This window comes from Poecilia formosa, unplaced genomic scaffold (assembly GCF_000485575.1).
Source record: "Poecilia formosa unplaced genomic scaffold, Poecilia_formosa-5.1.2 Scaffold80, whole genome shotgun sequence".
Classification (NCBI taxonomy): domain Eukaryota; kingdom Metazoa; phylum Chordata; class Actinopteri; order Cyprinodontiformes; family Poeciliidae; genus Poecilia; species Poecilia formosa.
The window spans coordinates 2,083,073-2,099,635 of record NW_006800019.1 but is presented as its reverse complement, the minus strand read 5'-3'; the positions used below and the strand labels follow the sequence as shown (position 1 = coordinate 2,099,635).

Sequence of the window (16,563 nt, the reverse complement as noted above, 5' to 3'; positions counted from 1 at the left end):
GTCCCTGCAGCACCAAAAGCAACTTCGACTGGATAAAGCGATGAGAAATTCTTGTTAGGGCGTCCCAACCCCAGGGACGTAAACACAAATGAAAATATGTGGCGAGATTTAAAAAAACGATTGCTCTTCATCCAGGCTGCCTGAGCTGGAGTTAGTTTGAGAACAGGCAAATATTTTAACACTTTTTTCCTTTTCTGACTTGAGTCTAAAATAAACTACACACAATACTAGGATAAGTAGTTAATTACAAGGCTCGACCTGCTTATTAAAAATTGCGCCTCTCTCTGTTTGGTAAAATGACTCGGCTGTTATTTTTCTTCTTTTTTTTTTTTTCATTCGTTTTCAGCACCAGTTCCTGTCTGAAGCTTTGCAGTGGAGAGCCCAAGTCGACCCTGACCACGTTCTCTACGTTCTGCTCAACTCTAAGGTAAGATCGGACACACTTCCACAAACGCAACACTTCGTCACGGAGTTTCGGGATGGCTTTTTGTCGCGATCCATGATGACCAGCGTGTCTTCTCCGTCGTCTGCTGCAGGGTGTCCCGGTGTGCACGGCAACATGCGCGCAGCTTCACAAACGAGCTGAGAAAATCACAGCCACTCTCCTAGAAAGAGGAGGCCTCAACACGGGCGACAACGTGGTGCTGCTTTATCCCCCAGGTGAGCCGCAAAGAGCCAAACGATGCACATTGCTTTTGTGTCGCCTTTCTGGGTTTCGCCTGTTTTGAAATTAAACTTGTCGAGTTTGTGTATGCCAAAGGGTTTTCGTTTACATTCTGTTTCTCCACCGCAGGTATTGACCTGATTGCTGCCTTCTACGGCTGCCTCTATGCAGGGGTGATCCCCGTGACCGTGAGGCCGCCGCACCCCCAGAACCTGTCTGCTACGCTCCCCACGGTCCGCATGATCATTGACGTGAGTGCAGTCCATGCTGCAGAAATGTGAAACACAACAACTGTTGCAGAATCTGTCTTTGAATTGAATCCATACTGGGCACCACCCAGTTTCCCCCGATTGCATGTTTTGTTTTTTGTTTTTTTTCTCCTTTCAGCAAACCATCAGTCGTCTTGTAAATAATGATCGACCCTTAAAGCAGAGTGTGTGTTTCTGCCAGAATGACCCTGTGTGTTGTGTGGTATGTGTGTGTCCTCCTCAGGTGAGCAAAGCAGCCTGCATCCTCACCACTCAGCCTCTCATGAGGATCCTCAGGTCCAGGGAGGCCGCCGCCAGCGTTAACGTCAAAACGTGGCCGACCATCATCGATACAGGTGCGGAGCGCCGCCGCGTGTTCAGACCGAGGACCGCACTAAGGCAGAGGAATCGCTGCAGAATGGAGCCGCTTCCTGAATCTTAACACTTTTTCTAAATCAGCTCTGAATGCAAAGTGTTAACACAGGAATATATTTGTCTTTTCGCCACTAGGTGTCGTTTTCCCTTCACTGCATTAGAACAAGATCAATGTCTGCTCTGTAGTTTCAAATGAGTGGCAAAATTGTGTGGGGGGGGGAAATCATCCTACTGATTATCCACCACACAGCAAACACATTTTAAAAATGTGATTAATTAAAATAAGTTTAATATAAGATCATTTTGCCTCTCCTACCAGATGATCTTCCCAGGAAGCGTCCTCCACACCTCTACAAACCTCCTACTGCTGAGATGCTGGCCTACTTGGACTTCAGTGTGTCTACCACAGGCATGTTGACTGGAGTCAAGGTAAATAAAACGTAACATTCCTTAAAGTTACGCTTTGTAGCAGCAAATGTTTCTGTGAATAAAAAAAAATGTCAAATTTTTAAAAAGCAAAAGGAGAATGAGGATGTATTTAAACGAGGCTTAAAGGTTTAAAATAAGAAGTAGGAATCTATGTGACGTGAACTCCTTGTTTGTAAATGATGTAATCAATACTGTGTAAATTTGAACATAGCAATCCAAAATGCATCCGGTGGATTTTCAGAACCCTTGACGTTCAGTTTCAGGGCGCTGAAAGGGTTTTCCGCTGATGATTCTTCTATCTTGGTCCTACATTATCCGCCTGTTTCCCACACAGTAGAACAGCATCTTTGATTTAACCAGATTTTTAGCAATGCTTCAGTTTTTTTCCTTGTTGTTTAAATGTTCAGTTTAAATCACGACGATGGTCCTAATTATGGCACAAATGGAGGAAAAAATGTCAAGCCTAGCTCTTCCCTCATAAACATGTTTTGAAGAGAGAATTGTGTTTATTTCACCTAGAAGTTTCTGACAGGATATGAGACCAACATCTTAAAATGCATATGCGGTCGAGCAGAGTGTGAGAAATCAGTAAATCCTCCATGAAGCTTTGCTTGGTGCCGTTTGCCTTGTTGCAAGAATGAAAATGTTTAAACAAACCAAACTCTGTGAATTTCTCTAGATGTCTCACGCGGCCATCAGCACTCTTTGCCGCTCCATCAAGCTGCAGTGTGAGCTTTACTCCTCACGCCAAATAGCCATCTGCCTGGACCCGTACTGCGGCCTGGGCTTTGTCCTGTGGTGCCTCTCCAGGTACACACACACACACACACACAATATGTTGCTCTTTCTTTAAAAATATCTCCTATGAATGGTTCCACCGATGCTGCAGCTGATCTGTTTTTTTTTTTCTTCTTCTTCTTTTTGCCTCAGTGTTTACTCAGGTCACCAGTCTATCCTTATTCCTCCGCTGGAGCTGGAGACCTCGCTGCCTGTGTGGCTGAGCACGCTCAGTCAGTACAAGATCAGAGACACCTTCTGCTCCTACTCCGTCATGGAGCTGTGCACCAAAGGCCTCGGCACGCAGACCGAGGTGCTGAAGGTCAGTGTCGCGCTCGACACTGAGCGACAAGAGGACGCTTTCACACGTGTTTACTGCACGTTTGTAGCTGATTGGGTTTGTAAATGTCAGAGGTAGGAGGACCAGAATAGTTTGGGGGGAAAAAAACAAACATTTGTGTTTAATCTTTTAAAAACTGTTTTATGTGCAAAATAGCTGAAACATTTTTATACTCAGTGTAAATTATTGATTATTTTAATTTCTGAAATGGACAGATAAAAGTACAGACAAATAAAGCATTTGTTAAAAAAAAAATCACACTATAAACCTAGATGATAAAAAGAAAGATTAGCTCAGAAAAAATTGCATTCACACAGTGCAAATCTGAACATGCAACCCGAGAAGGTAAGCCACACATTGAGAACAAATGTAAAGGAAGAGCATTGAAACAGCAACACTGGCCCAAAGATTATCCACCGTTTTCTTTCACGCTGTTTGCCGTTTCCTCTGTCTGACGTTTTCAGCCATGTTGTTGTAAAGTTCTTAGCGTAAGCACAGAGATACGGAAAAAAAAAAGAGATATGATCTGTTGTTCTTGTGGTTTCATGCAGGAAGTTGGTGAGCATGCATAAAATGGGTCACGTCTTCATCCATTATAAAAAAATCATCTTTGTCAAACCCAGAAGTGCCACAAAAAACTTTAATGGCTTTTAAATGTCTCATCTATTGACTCTAGAAACAAACACTTAGGTAAATTATATATTAGTGTTAGTCCAATAATTGGGAAATATAATTTAATTAATTTATTTCATCTGTCAGTCTTATCAGAGTTCGTGGGCGGGGCCAACAACACTCTGTTCAATAAAACTGATCAGAAGTTGCTGTGCAGGTTAATCAATCAGAAGCTCAGACTAAATACACACATGATAAATGTATAAAATATAATTAAATACAGTTTTATTATATACTGGCTTAACAATTTAGTTAAGGAATTTCAAATGCATTTAATTACTCATTTCATAAATTATTAAAATATTTAAAGAATTATAGCTAAATGTATTAAATTAATCAATTATAAAAAAAATTATTTTGATTATAACAGAGACGTAATTCATTCATTCATTTCTATTTAATGCTTTCTGGCACTAATTGATAATTGGACACGGCAATATTTTAAGTATTTCTAAAAATAAGTTTGTCTCACAGGAACAACAGGCAGAAAAAAACCCCTCCATTTTGCAAAAATAACCATCTTAATGAATACTGGTTTTGAATCCAAATATGACATTTTTTTAAATAGGAAACTTGTTATATTCTTGCACACAGGGGGCTATTTTTTGTATTTCCATATTTTTTTGTGTGTGTCCATTGCTCGCCGTGCGACAGTTTCTGCCATGAGCTGCGTGTGTGTTTCAGGCTCGGGGTCTCAACCTGTCTTGTGTGCGAAGCTGTGTGGTGGTGGCTGAGGAGCGACCCCGCCTCGCGCTCTCGCAGTCCTTCTCCAAGCTTTTCAAAGACCTGGGCCTGTCGCCTCGGGCCGTCAGCACCGCCTTCGGCTCCAGGGTCAATCTGGCCATCGGCCTGCAGGTGAGCTCCATGCCGCCTTACCGAACTCTTTAGCTGTTTAGTTTGAGCCACTGAGTTCATGTATTTCTTTCTGTTCCTCTAGGGAACTTCTGGACCAGATCCCTCCACCGTTTATGTTGACATGAAGTCCCTGCGTCACGACAGGTGGGAGCAAACGACTCGAAGATGACTGTAAACAAGTATAAACTTTATAATTTCTTTTATTTGTTTGATTTCAGAGTGCGACTGGTTGAAAAAGGAGCGCCACAGAGTCTTCCGCTCATGGAGTCAGGCACTGTGAGTGTTTACTGATGAGTAAACGCGTCTATGTGTTTCCTTCAGAGTTCAATACGTCTTGTGTTTTCCTTCTCAGATCCTGCCAGGAGTCAGAGTCATCATAGTTAACCCAGAGACCAGGGGCCCGCTGGGAGACTCGCATCTTGGAGAGGTGAGTTAGCTGAGAATCTTACGAGGAAACCCTTACATTTTCTCTTAAATTGGTTTCAGATTCACATACTGAAATTTTTAAGTCATAAAATGAAATATGACACAAGACATGTTACAGTGACGACCCCCCGTGTGTTTGTGCAGATCTGGGTGAACTCCCCTCACAGTGCCAGCGGCTACTACACCATCTACGGAGAGGAGAGCCTGCAGGCGGATCATTTCAACACCAAGCTCAGCTTTGGGGACCCCCAGACCCTCTGGTCCAGGACGGGATACCTGGGCTTCATCAAGAGAACGGAGCTGCTGGACGCAAGCGGAGGTGGGACGGCTTTTGATGAAAGTGGCGTTTTGGTGTTTAAGTTATTTTACTTTCCAGCCAGAAATGACGTTTCTCACGGTGAACTGTTCCAGATCGCCATGATGCCTTGTTTGTTGTTGGCTCTCTGGATGAAACTTTGGAGTTAAGGGGGCTGCGCTATCACCCCATCGACATCGAGACGTCTGTGTCCCGAGCTCACCGCAGCATCGCAGAGAGGTGAGGGTTTCATGCTGATTAGCTTTTAGCTACAGCAGCAAACTGACTTCTCTCTGTCTTATCTTTAGTCACACTGATTCCTACATTAGCATCTTCACAGGCCTGCCTAAAGAAATTAGCTGATGCAAAACGCTGCTGCTCGCCTTCTCACTGAAACCAGGAAGATAGAGACATCACCCTGGTTCTAACGCCATCTCATTGGCTGCCTGCAGATAAAAAAAATAGATATTATCTTAACCTTATTTGACCAGGTTAAAAAAAAAACCCATTGAGATTAAAACCTTCCTTTTCAAGGGAGCTCTGGCGAAGAAGTAGAACACACACACACACACACACACACACACACGCACGCACACAAACTAAATACTGTTGTTGATTTATAAATCACCAAATAGCTTAGCACCAAAATATATTAGAGATCTACTGTTCCTTCCAGACCAATCAGGGCTTCCGGGTTCTGGTCTTTGCATCCACAGAACCAGAACCTAACATGGAGAAGCAGCCTTTGGTTTTTCTGCTAAGCAAATCTGGAACAAACTTCCAGAAAACTGCCAAACTGCCGAAACACAGAGTTCCTTTAAATTAAGCCTTAAAACCCACCTGATCATTGATCCTTATATCTTGCTTGATGACTGTGTTTGTCTTTCTGGTGCACAGCGCTGTGTTTACATGGACCAACCTGCTGGTGGTGGTGGCAGAGCTCAGCGGCTCCGAGCAGGAGGCCCTGGACCTGGTGCCGCTCGTCACCAACGTGGTCCTGGAGGAGCACCACCTCATCGTCGGGGTGGTCGTCATCGTGGACCCTGGGGTGATCCCCATCAACTCCAGGGGGGAGAAGCAGAGGATGCACCTGCGGGACTCCTTCCTGGCAGACCAACTGGACCCTATCTACGTGGCCTACAACATGTGAACATGCGGTCAGAAACCGATGCAGAAAACTGAGCCAGGGTCAGAGAAGACCCCCACAGGGACCTGAGGGGTGTGAACAGCAGCTGCAACCCTCCCATCCCCCCTCCTTCTCCACCACGTCAGCTTTCGGACTAAATTTTAAAAGAGAAAGCGATGCGGGGGATGCAAGCACAGCGAACGTGCTGCTACAGTGAAATGCTTCCCTTTCAGAAACTGATCCTGCTTTCGTTCCACCTGCTCGATTGCTGCAGTCCAGGTTCGCCGAGACTTCTAAGAACGAGGGCGAAACCTTCTGTCCTCCTCAGAGGAAACGTTCACTTTGAAGAAAGTTGATCTTCATCTGCTGTCTGAAGCCCGTTTCTCCCTCGGCAATCCTAAATCATGTTTTAGTTTTTTTTGTTTTGTTTTCTTTTACACATTTTTTAAATAACATACTCCCTTCAAAGACAGAAGACTTTTAATCGTTTAATTCCTTTTGTTCATTCTTTTCTGTGTGTTTTTTTTTTTAACCTCCATACTCTTAAAGACAGGGGGCGCACTAGAACTTCCTTCATCTTTTGCACGTCTTTGCACGTCTGGCTCCATGTCCTGCCTCAAGAAGAGACCCCACTGCCCACATCTGCTGCTGCCGCCGCTGCTGCTGCTGCTGCTGCTGCTGCTGCTGCTGCTTCCACAGGAGCAAATCCACATCAGTATTAAAAGAAAAACAACAAAAAAGAAAAGTGCCACCAGCAAGTGCTGCTGCTGCTGCTGCTTCCACAGGAGCAAATCCACATCAGTATTAAAAGAAAAACAACAAAAAAGAAAAGTGCCACCAGCAAGACCCGTCTCGGCTCTGTGACTCCCCACCAGGGGCGCTGCGGTTCTCACCTCCACACCCGTCCTGCTTCAGCCCGCAGGAACGTACGTCGGCCTTCGCTCATCACAAAATGTCCTAAAAATACACTTGAATAACATTTGTGTGTGGAAAAAAGAATAAAACCTCAAACATTCCCTTGCTCACAAACCTGGATTAGAGAAAATAAAACAGATTTCTTGTTTTTCAGTGTGCAAGGACTTGCTGAGTTAAGATAGGATAACTGTGATTGTCTAAGAAGTTTTAGGTTGTTTTTTTTTGTTTGTTTGTTTGTTTTTTACTTTGAAGCGCCTGTTCTTTGTGGGACCTCAGATGTTTCTGACATTTAGGTGTGCATGCTTTTTGGAAGTGCAGCAGATGTCTGCATACAGACTAGTAGAAGAAAAATATACAGACATAAGCCAAACAGGTCATAAGCACATCAGGAGCAGAGTTAAAGATTTTAGCTGCAGTTTGGGCCTCTTATTAGCCACAACGCTAATTATGTTTACTGAAAACTCTCTTAGAAATCTGCAGCCAGCTAAAGGATCAAAACAGGCTGAGGAAAAGCATGTGGACATTAAAGATCTACTTCTTCCTGCTCATCACACGAGCATCACATGCAATGCGTTAATTCCCACATTACATGATGCTTAGCTCGTTCCAGCCGTGGCTACTTTATGAGAGGCACAAACCAGCTCATAAATCATCGCATTTTCATGACGCGTGATTTCCATTTTCCGTCTTGGTTACCCAGCTAGTTTTTCTCAAGGTGCAGATTTGAGCCGTGAGCGGTCGAACCCGAGCGCAGAGGCGAATCTGAAAATCCCAGCAGATTTCACTCGCAGTCCATAAATAACGTGTAGATGATCAGAAGGCAGGGTAGTGCCTTTTACCTCGGAGACATTTCTGATTTATAAACTATCGAATTTTAAAAGAGAACAACATGCGAGGAGTGCGGAGAAAACTTTTGCCTTATTAAAAACCTGTGGAGCTTCTATGTGATTTTTTTAATTTAGCGTTTTTAAGGAGTTCCACTGAGTCTTGTTCTGGTTTACCTTATTTTCAAGCCTTTTTTTTTTTTTAATTAAAAAAGTCTGAATTGATATTTAAACCAATTCCTTCCAAATCTCTGTGACACTGAGGGGGAACAAAAATAGGAGCAAATCCCTATGAAACCTGCATTTAAAAATGGCAGAAGACTTTAAAGGAAAAAGTACAATAGATAAGGGTTAAAAATGTCTGTATACTGTATTTTAGAAGTGAGATACTGTATTGCTAGTGTTACTGTGTACATGGCGATGGAGTCTGTAGATAAAAACTTGACTGATCTTTCATACTTGACCGGGTTTCTTTCTGCATTGCGTGTTAAATGACGTCTCATTGAAAAAGACAGGGAACAGAAACAATGTGCACTTTCCCAATATCATCTGACGTATGTGAGAGAGTGAGAGAGAGAGTGTGTATGTGTGTGTGTGTGTGTGTGTGTCTGTGTGTGTGTCTAACAGTGATATTTGGCTTTCAAGGTGCAACAAGATTCATCTTCTGTAAGAATCCCAAACGATTGAATTTTTTTTTTTTTTGTAAATGTCGCCTCCACTGTATTTTTACTCTTTCCATCCATCCACGTTTGGGATTTAATATATTTTTAGGGGTTTCATTGATATTTTCCCCTCTGATGCATTTTTTCATCCGAAGCTGTTTGATTTCTAAAGCAGCGACACAACCACAGACCACTTTTCACCGAGCACATGTACGCGAGCCAGTCATTTGGTTACTCATGAATAACTGTGTGATAATTGCTTTGTCGCCACTGTTTCACTCCAACGACTTTTAATAAAGTTTTATAATTTCATGTTGGCCTTCAAGCCTTTTCAATAGACCTTGGTGCTATTCAATAAGGTGCCGTACACAGACTTATATCTGTCAACGTCATTGTAGAAAGGTTTCATCCTGGATGTCCTTTTCGGTGTGGAAGTAAACATTTCCGTTTGAGGTCCTAAAGACTTTCACTTTGTCAGAGCTTACGTTGTTTTTCATTGTCAGTTTCTATCAGCTCTTAAGATCTGATGCAAAAATCTCGATGGAAATGATGCAACCCGTCTCATCTTTTTTGCCCTTTTTTAAAAAAAAAAAGTTTTCCACCTGAAAATTCACATCTCACACCTTCAAAGTTGTTCTAAGCACAAAATGTAGAGATGAGGCAAAGAAAAGGGATCATTTCACACAAATAAAAAAAAGAAAAAAATAGTCAAGGGTCCACTGTGTATACCTCAACAGTCTGTTCACTATGCATCGTTCACTTTGCTGCAGCAAAAACACATTCTGGACTAGTCAGTGGTGCGATAACCTCTAACAACATGTTTTACAAAAAATAAAAACACTGTCACTCTGTCATTGGATGTGTTTCATGTCGAATAAAATTGCTTTGTCAGACATTCTTCTGGCTTTTTTCTCTTCTATCTTGATGCTTTTCTGGAGCTTACTAAATACCGCCTTTTTGCCACCAGGGGTCGCTGTTTCTGCTTCTTTATAAAGCAAAACAAAAAACGCCACATTAAGCCAACACGAGGTCTCTGCCAAGTGGGATTAATGAAGAACTACAGATATTCACACTTAGTAAGGCTGTTTTTTTTTTTTTAACTTAATCTCTTACAATTTTTGTTGCACTATTTCCTTTTAAATATTGCGTTTTCATTATTTGCTGGGTAATTAAACGCGCTTGGACAAACTGTAGTTCCTCGAGTCGCTCTTAATAAAGTAACGCAAAATAACAGCTGGACTGAATAAAACTTGACTTTTTGAGAGATTCTGGATTTCTTTTAGTATTTTATCCATCAAATAAGGAGTTTGGGTCTGAGATGCTCTAAAATTAGCAGTTGAGAATGATAAATAAAAAGACGACAAAAAAAAGCATTTAGCCATTTAGCTAACGGTTTATGACGTCCAACTGTCCTCAGTGGCCTTTGTCCTGCTGGTGTTAGATTCGTCTCTGCTCCAACACACCTGGATCAAATGGCTGAATTGAATGGCATAAAGCCATCATTTGATTATGTTAGAGCAGGGATGCTGTGTCTTGGTAGCTTTGTAGCTGTGTCGTACTCCATTTACATGTTCAGATGATGACCTGAACCCTGCTGTTGTTTATAGCCTTACTCTGCTGTAAATGTCTTCACAGCGTTGTCCCTGACCCGTCTGCTGTGCTCCTTGGTCTTCATGAAGGTGTTTTGTTCACTAATGTTCTCTAACAGACCACTGAGGCCTTCAAAGAACATCTGGATTTATAGTGAGATTAAATGGGTGTACTATATTTATTACAGATAAACCGTAAATTAGTCACAACCCCTGGCAGATGAGGGTTTAAAATAACCTTATAATCTTGACACATATTAAACATTGCATATTCTTTCTGTCTGTATAAATGATGTGCTATTTTCAGCTTGTCTATCACATAACATGAAATGTGAAATCCTGATTGAGAGCTGTGATTGCACCCAATGGTGCGTTTGCTAAATACTGACTTGAAAGGAGTGAATATTTATGCAATCAACTATTTCATGTTGCACTTTTTTTTTTGAATCAGTTTTCACCTTGACATTAAAGTTTTTTTTTTTTTTGTAAATGTTTTAGTCAAAAAAAAACCCTCAATTTTGTTGATCATTATGGCTTTGTAAAAAAAAAAGCATTAGGGGCAAGCAACCTTTTAAATCAACCGTAAATTATAAATGAACCAAAAATATCGAAATGTTTTTAACCATTTGTAAAATAAAGATAGCATGCACAGCTCATGTTTGAATAGTGGTTTAGTGATTCTGTCTTTTGCAAGACAAAGAGTGAATGTCTCAGAATAACGTCAAGGGAGCAAATATCGGAACTAAGAGCAGACTGCAGAAGAGCCTGTGTGAAGAAGCTCTATCTTTCAGCTGATTTTCTGCTAACCACTTTCCAAATGCGCTGGTTTTCGAATAGACTCCTGGTCTGTGGGGGTGTCCACAGCTCTCCCCGAAGCTCGTCACTCCTATAAGGTAATATCTGTCGTCTTTCTCACTGTAGCACTGCAGTGGACTTCCGCTGTCGCCCTGCACCGCCACCAGGGTGTTACGCTTGAGTAACTGAGCAGCTTAGAAACATACAAAAATATAAAATAATCACCCAACCTGACAAGTGTCAACTCCTCCAGAGAGCATTCCTGCACAGAGCATGTTTTCTGTGATCAGCCCGTTGTACCAGTGTCTCTGGTTGCACCTGAACGTCTCAATGAGCTCCAGCTCAGCTTCCTGCAGCATGTCCACTGCTCCACCTGCCAGAAGCGCAAGCAAAACAACCTAACATATCAACATGAAATAAGTGACTGCACAAATATTCAGCCCTTTCAAGTCAGTATTTAGCAGAGTCATATCGTTAACCGCTGTGGGGACGGGTCTCAGTCAAGTTTGCACATCTGAACACTGAAATTTTGGTGGGTGGTTGAGTGGATGGATGGATAGCCAGGAGGCTGTCTAATTGTAAATATGACATGAACAAAAACTTTTATAGTCATATTTTATCATAAATTCATGCTTTTCTGCACACCTGGTGGGGAGAGGGGGATGCCATGGTACCAACCTTTGTAGTTGATGCTCCCCCAGCCGGTGATGAAGCAGTTGCTCAGGTTTAGGGCAACCTGGTGGTTCATGCTCATCGGAACGCAACACGGCTGGATGTAATTTGTGAAGACGAGGGGGCTCTTGAGCATCAGGAGCGCCACGTCGTTGTTGGATGAGTTGAAGTCGTAGTTCTCGTGTATGATGACGTTTTTGACGCCGCGTCTCTGGGATTGAGGCCCAGGCTTGGACAGCATGGTTATTCCCACCAACACGGTCAAGAAGCTGCTGTGCCATCTGGACAGAAAACCAAATCAATCCAACTCTCTGCTGATGATGTTGACGAAGATGCCACATCAGAGCGAACTTGGTTTCGCAATCCCTCTTTTGGTTTTCGTCGCAGACAAACTCTGTGATTGATTCTTTTGTTTTTTTCTCTACCACTTTGTATTCTCTGAAGACCGACTGTATTAAGTTGGACTCACATGTAATTGTGGTAGCAGTGCGCTGCAGAGACAATCCACTTGCTGCTGATGATCGTCCCTCCACAGAAGTGCGTGCCCAGGAACTGGATGCTGGCCTGCCAGGGCCATGCTCCCTCCGGGGCATCTCGGCCACCAATTATCCGGGATGCCCCAGGTGGCCCTGCCAGTTTCCGCTTCCCACAGCCTGGTCAACAAAATAATAATAATAATAATAATAATAATAATAATAAAAACCTTCTGCCTGAAAATAAAAACCATGCCATGTGTTAGATGAGCTGTTGGTAAAAGTTTGACATAAGTTTTTGAATGTGGGACTCAACCACAGAACAAAAGCAAAGTGTCTTGTGAAGATGCTCAAGCTGGCAAGATGCTGTGTTTATCCAAATACTCTACTGATATTTGCTGAAAGGTCGAGCAGAGAGGAAGAAGCCATCCAAAAGCAACACAAAAAGCCAGATTACTGTTTGCAGATGCACTCAGTGGCAAACACCTTCATTTTTAGAGTCATGTCCTGTGGGGCTAAAGCTGGAGCAATTGCGTCTGGAGGAAAAAAAAAAAAAAAAAAAGGAGAAACTTGCGAGCCTGAGAACATCTTCTGAACTGTGAAGTAAGGGGCAACTAGTCCACAATGTCCCACAATGCTTTAAGGAATTGTATAGTCTATAGTATTTTCTGAAAGTAAACTAAATCGTGAATAATGCCTACTTTAATTAATTATGTTAGTTTTATATCGAAACTTGAATTGAGTTGTTAATAGGTACCATGTCTTACGTTCTCTTCCTTCGACAGGTTTTCTTCAGGATTTGGGTCGGAGGACCGAGACGGGCCATGGCAGAAGGTTCATTTTGTCTTGGAAAAATGTTCTGGATCAATGTTGAAAGACCCAGTGATGATCCATTTTTCAGTTTTCTGCTAAAGCACACTATGTTTATTTTAATAAGTATCCTGGGTTTTAAGTGTCTGACACAATCCTCTTTAATCAGACATTGCTTCCCCAGTGTTTCCCCCAGTGTATTATAAGCCTGGTGGGCCACCAGGCTTTACTTGTGCCCCCAACAGGCTAGGCAATGCTTTTTTATTTAAGTCTTTTTAAATGTTTGCATTTTTTAAGACTTTGTAGTTAGTGTTCAGGCGTTAGTCTTCCAATCTCTCAATGACATATGATTATCAAGTGATATTTCCAAGTTTCCTGTCAACTTTAAACATTTTTTTAACTCAAAAACACGATGGACTGTTGGATGAGTGACTGCCCTGGCGTCCAACCACCGTTTTCTGGGGGAATCCTTGAAAGTCTTTGTAAAATTGATCTCACTTTACATACTTATATTTGATAGAAGGTTTGAAAATCTCCAAAAAACATATAAATAACAACAGTTGACATGTCCTATGGTTGCTATGGAGACTTAGTGACCCAACAGGCCTCTGTTTTTTGCTATTTTCTAACAGCAAGCTTTGGCAATTGTGTTTGTGTAGCCTACATATTGTTACCTGGGTTCCCAAAAAATATGCACAACTCTCTGATGATGCATATGAACAATGGATCATCAGATAGATGGAACTGAGTTGTTATTTGGGATCCGGTCCCAATTAACAACTCAGAAACACAGAATTGGGACAACTCTGATTCTTTTTTTTCTTTTTTTTTTCTTCCTAAGATCAGAAAGAGCAAAGGTGCTATAACTCTGCACTTCTTTTTCTCTCTCTCTCTCTTTTTTTAAAGATAAGCATTTAACCACATAACTTTCCAACCCGTGTTTAACTTACTCTGATTTGAAGCTGCTGCGGCCAAACACAAGATGCTTGAAAACTGTAGCAAAAACTTCAGACCCATCATCAGTTTGACCCTTCTGGACTTTTTCTTTCTTTCTTTCTTTCTTTCTTTCTTTCTTTCTTTCTTTCTTTCTTTCTTTTTTTTTTTTAAAGGTAAACCAAAACAATTCCTCCATTGACGTCATAATCACTTTAAACTGATTGGTGAAATCTTAAACTCGTTAAACTCGTACAGTTTGTATTTTCCTGCAAGAAGAAAGTTTCACTCAACTGAGTGGAAGCTACATTTCAGCATATTTCTTCAAATACAAAGTTTACTGAGTTTTTATTTTATTTTATTTTTTTTATTTGTTTAATTAGTTACATCCTCTTATGTAAATCTAAATTATATTTAACGTGATTTATCCCGTATAAAATATTTTAATTTATTTTACTTCCTTTGAGCACGATCATGCAGTTTGCCTGCCGTAAAACTGAAAGCCCAGAAACAATAAAATAAATTCCTTCACTGAACTCGGTCGACTCGCACTCAGTCAACCCGTTCAGTCAGATAGATAAAAAAAAAAAAAAAACACACTTGGTGTCTCCTGATCGGGATAATCAGTCGCGCTGTGGGGTTTTGCAGGAGCTGCAGGCCTGAATGACCTTTAGGATTTCTAGTCCAAGGCGCGCTCCCCGACACTCCCTCACATTCTGCTGAGAGTCATCAATTATGCAGGGAAGCTGCTGCTCGCACTGAGGGGGGAAGATAGCAGCAACAATATGGCGACAACCGCAGTTCCTCCTCAACCTTTCCCACATCTGCAGTCCTGCACCGACTCACCGGATTCACTGTAACCGTCGCATAAGTGAGTATCATTCATATTTGCAGCCGGTTTGGGATGAATCGTGGCTGGAAGGTGGGGTTTTTTTGTTCCTTCAGTGGGCTGAATGTCGCAGCGCCGCTCGCTGCTCCGCGTCTTCTCTCTTTTTTATATATATATTTATATATATTTTTTGGAGCGGGAAGGAAGAGGGTGTCAGCGCCTTCTGACAAATCTGTTATTTGGATTAGAGCAAAGGGAAGATTTATATTTATGTCTGATTTAGTGTGGATTATGCGGAAACGTTGGAACCCGTCGAACAGTTTGATTAAAAAAAAAAAAAAGAAGATTTCTAAGTGAGGTTTGGTTTGGTTCAGGGCGCAGCCTGCATTGAAAATCTGCAAATTTCTTGCATCCTTCTTTTTGTTGTTGTTTGTTTGTTTCACTCTTGGGAGTCCAGGATGATGCATTCGAAGCAGAAGGCTTTCAGAGCAAGGATGTGTAAGTATATAGCCATGATGACAGTGAAGAAATGCCCGGTCCTCCAGGTGATCTTAGTGTGGCAGTAGCCGTCCTCAGCTGATCTAACGGGATGTCTTCATGCTTCAAAACTATATGTGCTGCTTTATTATTTCCCCCCCACCCGTTTCGCTTTAACTCTCCGCGCTGTGTTTTTTTGCACATACTCACACAGACGCTTATTGATTTGGCAGTCGACATGGCTCCTCGGGTGTGGTGCAGATGCTCTGCGCGCAAAAACGCACAGAATGTACTGAGGGAGGAAAAAAAAAAAAGAAGAAAAACAACAACATCGCATTTGATGCATTTCACCACCGCGTATCTCCAGGCTTGTGTTTGTTGGGAGTGATTTATTTTGTGGGGGGAGAAAGAAAAAAGATATAGGAGGAAACGCGCAAGTCTGGCGAACCCGTGTCTCCCAGCGTGACATTTGCAACATACAAACCACCCACTGCAGCAGTGCTGCCTCGGCCGCTTTGGTTGGAGCGGGCCACTTCTCTGCGCAGTATCACCTCCAGCTCAGAGGCGGACCAGGACTTTTCCTGCTTGATGAAATATTTACCAAAAATGACAGATGATGGCGACTGGAGGCCCATCTTCTGTCTGATCGGTTTTGTGTGTGTGTGTGTGTGTGTGTGTGTGTTTTAGCAAACACTTTATTCAATGCGGTTTGCCAATTTAAGCGAAAACACGCCCAGGATGTGATCAGATAAACCCAGCGTGGATGACTCAGGCTGAATTCGTGGATAAATCTTAGCCTGCATGTTGATACTTAGGAAGCGTAAGTTTTTATTTTAATTCAATCCCATTTGCCCCCCTCCTCAGCCCCCACCCCTCTCTTTCCAAAGCACCCCGCGTTTACGCATTCACGCGCGCCTCGCACGTGTTTGTGCGCGTGCGTTGGCGCGGTGCTGAAGCGGACAGCGCCAGCAGAGCAGCAGCAGAAGGTTCCGGGGTCCATTTTATAAAACGCTCGCCTCGGTGTTCACTGCGCGCTTGTTTGCCTTCTCTCCTCTCTCTGCGTGTATGGGTACGTTCCTTCGCTCCCTCTCATCCCAGGTCGGGCGGATTCAGGTGTTTTTTTTGTTGTTTTTTTTCTGCTTCACACGTCGAGCATTTGCAATTAGAGAGCGTTATGCAAGAGGGGAGCAGGGGAGTGACGGGCCTTGTGTTTCAGATATGGCTGACGGTCCTGTTCAGGCTTTATCCACCTTCCCTTAGTCACAAGCTGAAACATGCAGGTGCTTCGTCGTTTTGGTAACGTCAGAAAGTTCATATGTTTCAGCAATTAATGCCAAAAAGGGGAAGCCCGTGTGGCATCAATTCATTACATTCAGA

The 16,563-nt window shown here is 42.5% G+C and overlaps 3 protein-coding genes across 12 annotated transcripts in view; 2 read left to right on the top strand and 1 right to left on the bottom strand.

Annotated features, from left to right (window-relative positions):
- Positions 1–6,940, top strand: part of dip2ba (disco-interacting protein 2 homolog Ba) — a 46,436-nt gene extending 39,496 nt beyond the window's left edge. For 3 of the 4 annotated variants that reach the window (XM_016673627.1, XM_007556693.2, XM_007556692.2), the window contains 14 exons: positions 347–427; positions 537–660; positions 794–915; positions 1,157–1,268; positions 1,607–1,716; positions 2,396–2,526; positions 2,647–2,815; positions 4,190–4,360; positions 4,443–4,504; positions 4,579–4,636; positions 4,713–4,787; positions 4,931–5,105; positions 5,198–5,321; positions 5,979–6,231. In XM_016673627.1, coding sequence (XP_016529113.1) covers positions 347–427; positions 537–660; positions 794–915; positions 1,157–1,268; positions 1,607–1,716; positions 2,396–2,526; positions 2,647–2,815; positions 4,190–4,360; positions 4,443–4,504; positions 4,579–4,636; positions 4,713–4,787; positions 4,931–5,105; positions 5,198–5,321; positions 5,979–6,231 — 1,767 coding nt within the window. Of the gene's footprint in view, positions 1–346; positions 428–536; positions 661–793; positions 916–1,156; positions 1,269–1,606; positions 1,717–2,395; positions 2,527–2,646; positions 2,816–4,189; positions 4,361–4,442; positions 4,505–4,578; positions 4,637–4,712; positions 4,788–4,930; positions 5,106–5,197; positions 5,322–5,978 lie in introns of all 4 variants that reach the window. The other variant, XM_016673625.1, reaches the window with a different exon arrangement.
- A 3,910-nt stretch (positions 6,941–10,850) lies between these two features.
- On the bottom strand, positions 10,851–13,987 carry LOC103141210 (acrosin). Its single transcript, XM_016673630.1, has 5 exons — positions 13,898–13,987; positions 12,134–12,317; positions 11,671–11,945; positions 11,223–11,365; positions 10,851–11,144 (listed from the first exon to the last, which is right to left on the bottom strand). Exons 1-5 carry the CDS (start codon positions 13,965–13,967, stop codon positions 10,908–10,910), a joined length of 909 nt encoding a protein of 302 aa, XP_016529116.1. The 5' UTR covers positions 13,968–13,987; the 3' UTR covers positions 10,851–10,907.
- Positions 13,988–14,519: 532 nt separating this feature from the next.
- The window catches only part of scn8aa (sodium channel, voltage gated, type VIII, alpha subunit a), a 53,136-nt gene continuing 51,092 nt past the window's right edge, over positions 14,520–16,563 (top strand). For 4 of the 7 annotated variants that reach the window (XM_007556684.2, XM_007556690.2, XM_007556688.2 and 1 more), the window contains exon 1: positions 14,520–14,751. The gene's annotated coding sequence lies outside the window, so the exon portion shown is untranslated. Of the gene's footprint in view, positions 14,752–14,783; positions 14,803–14,896; positions 15,208–16,236; positions 16,256–16,563 lie in introns of those variants that run through there. The other 3 variants (XM_016673623.1, XM_016673622.1, XM_016673624.1) reach the window with 3 other exon arrangements.

Excerpts from the sequence above, each read along its gene's own strand:
- LOC103141210 (XM_016673630.1), bottom strand. The coding sequence starts at position 13,967 with ATGATGGGTCTGAAGTTTTTGCTACAGTTTTCAAGCATCTTGTGTTTG. Across the intron at positions 11,946-12,133 it reads CACTGCTACCACAATTACAT|ATGGCACAGCAGCTTCTTGA; the intron begins GTGAGTCCAACT and ends TTTTCTGTCCAG. Across the intron at positions 11,145-11,222 it reads GAGGAGTTGACACTTGTCAG|GGCGACAGCGGAAGTCCACT; the intron begins GTTGGGTGATTA and ends GTGGCGGTGCAG.